Here is a 6,650-nt window from a genome sequence, read left to right as displayed (position 1 = left end):
TCCGGCATTTTATCCTAAATCTTAGCCTTCACCTAGGGATTGCAATGACTAAAGTATTCGATTAACACTCGCAAAATTTATCCACAAAGGATAGAGTATTTATCTGCTATACAGGTACGGGTATAAGTGTAGATAAAAATTCACAAATTTTAATGGAAATATGTGCGGATATAAATATCTAAGTACCCACCCCGCCTCATACCCGCATATATATATATATATATATATATATATATATATATATATATATGCTTGAAATTTATTTTACAATTATGCATTAAATTTTTGTATTATTATATTACTTATGTGAAGTTATATAAGATTAATATAAAAATATATTTAATAATAAAGTAAATCAAAAAAATTATTTTAGTTTATATTTTTAATAGAAAAATTTATTTACTATTTTATATCATTTAATTAGACTAATACAATTTAATCATTACATAGTTAATATGAGATTGACTTTTTTTAAAATATTATTTATATATGACACACATAAAATATTTTTTACACAAATATTTTTGTTAATAAAATCATATTGATGTTTAATTCATAAAGTGAATGATAAATAATAAATATATTGTAAATATTTTATAAATTTTACAATCACCTACTATTATCGTAAACTTATTATTTATTAATAATATTTAAATTTTATTTTTTATATTTTAATTTAAAATAATATTTTTCTATGCAACATATGCATTACAAAAATAACTATAATATATTGAATCTAAATAATATTATTCTTACTATTTATTCATGTTTAAAGAAGTTTTTAAAAAGATATAAATATAAAAAATTATTGTTAATTTTTTTCAGATAAAAAAGTATAATTTTTTTAATATACATATATATATTTCTTTATTATAAAATTTTATTGTAACTATTTATCTTTTATTCAAATTCTTTCTTTTAAAATTTATATACATTATAAATATTTAATTCATTAAAATAATTTTTCAAAAATTTGTATTTTTGATAAAATACTTTCGTATAATATATGAGTTAAAAATACTAGTATTAATATATATATATATATTAATTATATTATATTATTTTAATTAAATCTATTAGTTTTCTTACAATTTCAAATTCAAAAGTTAAAAAAATATTTTATGCATTCATTTTCTGTTGTTAGTATTGAACTTCTCTACTGTAACTCTATTCTCATTCTCAATGTATGTCTCATTAAAACCTAACAACTATGAAACGTTATTCATTAGAATTAGTTGTCAATGTCGTCACAAGAGGTTACCATATAATCTCACACGAAGGGATAACCATACAAATATATTTTGTCATTCTGACATTACCAATCGATCAAATCTCACACAAGATTAGGTTATCACTGACAAATAACTTGTGTGTTTAGTTTCGCTTATTGTTTCTAAGAATTTTAGTTTAAAAAATTATTATATTAAAATACATTTAACATTTATGATCTTTGAATATTTATTTTTTATCTTTATTTATACCTTGTTCGGCAACTATATATTAATTTTTTGTATTATTATACTACTTATGTGAAGTTATATAAACGTATATTTTTTTTATAAATGTTTTTCTCTCAAACAAGCGCGAGTAATGGATACAAGATAGGTATGCAGGTACCCAGAAGGTACAAATAAGGAGATTAATATTCATACCCACGCGAGTATAGGACCGGATACGGGTATTTTTTTAAAATGCAAGTATAGGAATAAGTACTATAGTACTCTACTCATACTCTACCCATTGTCATCCCTACCTTCACCTGAGATATATGTGCTGAGCTTTGGGGTCTCTCTTCATGCAATTGACCTAAAACTTAGCCTTCACATTGGGCATTTTGCCATTAAAGCCAATCACGTTGTGGCCAGCAATCTTGTGTGATTAATAATCTGTTCTTCTCTATAACACGTGCGTAATGCTTGCTTTGTCTGTCGTTTGGAAGCACGTTTCTGGACAACCAACTTCTGTCGATGGCTTAGGTCTTCTTATTTAGTTGTGATTCTTGTTCATACCTTTCCTTTGCATGAATGACTGACTATACTGCACTCGTTCTATTGATAGAGTATTTTGGGACATTAAAGCTGTCCCAACATAAAAATATCCAAATTTAATATAACTTGTAATATCTATTTTTTAGAACCAGAAGTATACTCAACTGACTAACTTATAAATACTACCCTTGATAGTATGTAGGGCACATACATAACTGAAAATGTTCAAATTCCAAACGAATAATATGCCACTTATTCTGAGCTTAAAAACATAGTTTAAAGTTGGGAACAAAAGATTGAACAAAATTGGCAGTAACACAATAAGTATTTGTCAGTATGTAGTTCATTAGTTTATTTGCATTTCTCCGTATAACTTACTTGTCACCTAAACGGCCAAACCTACGCAAGCAATCAGCAAAACTGGTAACAAGACTAGCACACTTCAAAGGGTCCTTGATATGTTCCTTGTAACACGCTAAGGTAGCAAGCCTCTCACCCATGCAAGGTTCAGGCTTCGGGTTTGGAAGCTTATACTCTTTATCGTGGAGATCCTTTGCCTTTTGGGTTACTTCCTGCAACATGTTCTCCTCTTGCTTCTGCAATCTTTCCAAAACCTTCTCGCTTTCCTGCAGCATAGACCGAATGCCTTCTAACTCTGAATGGGTAGGTTGTACAGGCAACGTTCCTGGTAGAAATAAAGGGGGCTGCACTGGCCACCCTGGAGTAGCTGCACTCTCTGGCTTGTCAGTTACATTAGATTGGGGCTTTTCAGTCTCTCTTGCCGCCTTACGTCTAATCCTTCTAGATTTTTTTTTTGGTACCGCATCATCAACAAGCTGATTAACAAGGTCATCGCTAATCTGAATTGTAAACTCACCCATTGTTGATAACTCCTACACAAGGTGCCAGAAAGATATCATTAAAGTGATAATGTTAAAAAAATGATGCAGGAACAGAGGGAAAAAAATAATTAAAATTATTTTATTTAATTTTTGTGGCTTCTATTTATAGGTAGCATTAAGTATCTTATTTGTAAGATCCACGCACTGTTAGGCTATGTTTGAATATCTAAAGGTGGATGGAATGGAAGGTTGGAATAAAATAAAGTGATATGGAATAAAACTAGGGTTTTATTAACCTCAGCCCTTAGGACTGAGTTTAAGCATCTACAAATAGAAAATTTTTATGAAAAAAGTATACATTTATTGTATTGAAGTTATAAAAATACAATAAATATTTTTCTTTCAAAAAAATTTTATTATTATTAACTGCTTATTCTCAGTCCTAAGAACTGAAGTTAACAAAATGCATAAAACTATTATGTCACTGAATGTTTTATGATGCAAGTAAAGTTTCCATTCCATTCGCCTTAATGGGCCAAGGTTAGTAGTAAGAGCCAAGAATTGCATTTTGGGACTAGTTTCCTTGCAATCTGCTTTCCGGTAAATTGTTTCTAAAAAGTTGTAATAATAATTGTAATTTGGAATTCCTAAGAGATATAGGATGGAGGACATATAATTCAAAAAGTGTTCGCTCGTACTATAAAAGCAGCTAAATCTCAGCCTTTGTATGACAGATCCTTTGCTTGAGCAGAACAACCAGCAATTGACCAAGTTTGATTTTTTCTTCTTTCAAACTTCTATTTCTTAGGTAGAAACCTATCCAGACTATTTACTTTACATCAAAGATACAAACTATCTATACATTGTCTTAATTAGTAACTAATTCCTCCATTAGTTTCACAAGTTGTGAGTTTCCCTAAAGACCTGGACACTAACAAATCTTGCTAACATGTCAACAAACTTGTGGCATGTTTGTTTCAGCTTCATTTAGGAAAATAATCAGTTTTTCCTATTTGAAGTGACTACCAAATACACAGTCACATGCTACTCAGAAACTTGGCCAGTTGTACCTAGCAATTAAAATATAATAATTGAACTCATGACCAAATTAACACTACTTAACAAATAACAATGCAGCATATCGTGAATAAGAGAAAAAGAATAAAAAAGCTCTAACATAAAGAAGACATAAAATCACTGTAAATGTATGAAACTACAAAATGCACGAAAAAACACAATAAAATACATTTCAAATCGTGTATGAGAGTGAAAACCCCACAGAGATAGACCAATGATCCAAGTGTATTGCAGATTAGACAATTAATGAGAATTAAAAAAATTGAACATCTTGGTATGTGTCTAAAGTTGAAGTGTCAATGCATTAAAATTGAAGCTAGAAACATCACTAACCTAAAACTGATACAGGATGCCATAGACAGAGATACGAAATTAAATTTGGAAGGGGGGTGGGAGCCCTCTTCCAACTATAATACTTGTATAGATTGCCAGAACAAATTCTTAACATGCTAAAGCCCTTTATTCACAACACATAATTAAGCATTCAAAGTTCAGAAATTTACAGCAAACCAATACAGGCAGATAGTGTTACGAAAAGCTAACACAAGTTCATTGTCAAAGAGAGGTTCTCCAAAAGCAAAGCAATAACAGTAAATAAATAAAAATCCAGTAAACAAATGTTGCATCACATATAGTATACTAAAGCATTTCATCTGAGTATTCAAAGTCTATGACACAGAAGGATGACATTCCAGACTAAAAGCCATTCACATGATCGTTTTTTCCCCAAAAGCCAAGTGCCATTAAACACACGATGCCATCAACATATATAACCTAGAAAACAACTTGACTATAGGTTGATTTGGAATTAGAACATTTAAAGCACAATCACACGATAAATGAGGCAAATCCTAGCAAAAGGACTCTTAATATCATAATCCAACTCATATGGTCAAACAAAAGCAATCACCTGCCACAACTAGACCAAGAAATAAGTTCGGAAAAAAGCCCAATCAAAATAAACATCTAGAAAAGCTCAGGTTTGATCGCATCTGAACAAGGAAAGAGAAAAACGTACCGAATAGCACGATAGTTTTCAATGTCACGAGTTATGGTACGACACTAAGGCGGAATCACCGAATTGTGTGGCATCAGGCAGGTTGCATCAAACCCCTGACCCGGCGGTAGCCAAAGCAATCCCTCTCACGCACACGTTTGGCAAGCACGTGCGCGAAGAGTTTTTGGGTTAATATTAACTTTAGAACTAAGGCCCAAAATACCCTGGGGCCCGAGCCCGAAAAACACGATCCCCAAGTCCAAAGAGCTATAATCAGCATCCCTATACAAATAGGAACTATCTTAGAGTGATTCCATCAACGGGTTTCCTATGGATACAAAGAGAGCAAATCACTGTGCTCACCTTGAAATAATACTTATTCAAGCCTTTCTGCGAAGAATTTAATTTGCGGGGCTATATTTTCTTCCAACTCAATAATTCAATGTGTTCTTTTGGTTTTTGCAACGACCTACTAATTTCAAAGATGGGCGAGAGGAAATTTCTGGTGGTAAGAGTGTGTTCGGGAAATCAAATTGCTGAAATTACAACATAAGTTAATGTCTACACACTAATCAATTTGATTACACATTCTATTATCTCAATTTGTCATTTTTGGTTCACACTAGAAAGTATATGTATGCATGTATATAAGATACAATGATTCAATTGTAGTGCTGCAACTTGTGTGCGATAGGTGGGTTGTGGTGGCGACGCGGCATAAGTATAATGAAAGAGGGTTTTCTTTCTTCAAATTATAATGGATAACTTTTGTCAAAAAAAATAAAATAAAACAAAAGTGTAAAAGTATAAAAAAGGTTCAAACAATCGGTGGGTTGTGGTGTTGAAGATTGCCTCCTTGTATGTTCTCATTTTAGATGGGAAATGGATCCTATACAGTGATATAATTATTGAAAAAAATCTCCATCATTCAAATAATTATTTTACTCATTTTTTAAAATATATTTTTTAGTAATTAAAGGCCAAATTTTAACACTGCATCATGTCAATGTTTTTTTTTTTTTTTTCGAATGAGAGGATATTGATTCATTTAGATGGAATCCAATATTTGGCTCAAATAAATAAAAATATTTTCATAGAAAGAATTGGGGAGAAATATAAACTAGCTCGTAACTCCTTAGAAGATAAGAGCTAATGACTAGCTCAATTTGCGATAAAACTTGGACTAATAATATTGTAAATTCAACGATCTAATTGTTGAATAAATTAAAATGTATAATAATGTCTAGAAGAATAATTTTTTATAAAATATTATTTTTTCACTTTCATGTATTTGATTTCAATGAAAATGATTCATTTAAAAAATAAAAATTATTATTTTTATTAATAATTTATATGAATTTTAAAAATGAAATAACTAAAATAGCTATTGATAATAATACTCTCACGTAAAAGAGTTGCATAACCCAATATCATCGTACTTATATGTATAATTAATGAATTCAATGAAATTAATTTGCAAAATAAATGAGTTGGAATGAATTCAACCAAGTAATTCATAAATTGGTTTATGAATCTTAACTTTAGATTCACATAATTCAAGTTGACCTATTAAATCAAATAGTCTGTAAATCTAAAACTTTGATATATGTAAAATTTGAACCAGATTCTAATCAAACCAATTCTTGTTTGGTCGAGTTAAATGATTCGACTTGATTCATTTTTAATTTTATTGAATATAGTGAATAATGTTAAAATAAATCATAATTAAAATTATCTGATTATTCG

At 29.9% G+C, this 6,650-nt stretch overlaps 1 protein-coding gene across 1 annotated transcript; it reads right to left on the bottom strand.

The window, feature by feature from the left end:
• Nucleotides 1-1,628: 1,628 nt before the first annotated feature.
• LOC113849780 lies at nt 1,629-5,066 on the bottom strand. The gene is made up of 2 exons (XM_027479941.1): nt 4,926-5,066; nt 1,629-2,881 (listed from the first exon to the last, which is right to left on the bottom strand). Exon 2 carries the CDS (start codon nt 2,867-2,869, stop codon nt 2,363-2,365), a length of 507 nt encoding a protein of 168 aa, XP_027335742.1. The 5' UTR covers nt 2,870-2,881; nt 4,926-5,066; the 3' UTR covers nt 1,629-2,362.
• Between the last annotated feature and the right edge of the window lie 1,584 nt (nt 5,067-6,650).

Source organism: Abrus precatorius, unplaced genomic scaffold (genome assembly GCF_003935025.1).
Source record: "Abrus precatorius isolate BTA unplaced genomic scaffold, Abrus_2018 Scaffold9, whole genome shotgun sequence".
NCBI lineage: Eukaryota > Viridiplantae > Streptophyta > Magnoliopsida > Fabales > Fabaceae > Abrus > Abrus precatorius.
This window is presented reverse-complemented; position numbering and strand designations above follow the sequence as displayed.

What these genes read in the sequence shown, in the direction of transcription:
- LOC113849780 (XM_027479941.1), bottom strand. Translation starts at nt 2,869, where the DNA reads ATGGGTGAGTTTACAATTCAGATTAGCGATGACCTTGTTAATCAGCTT.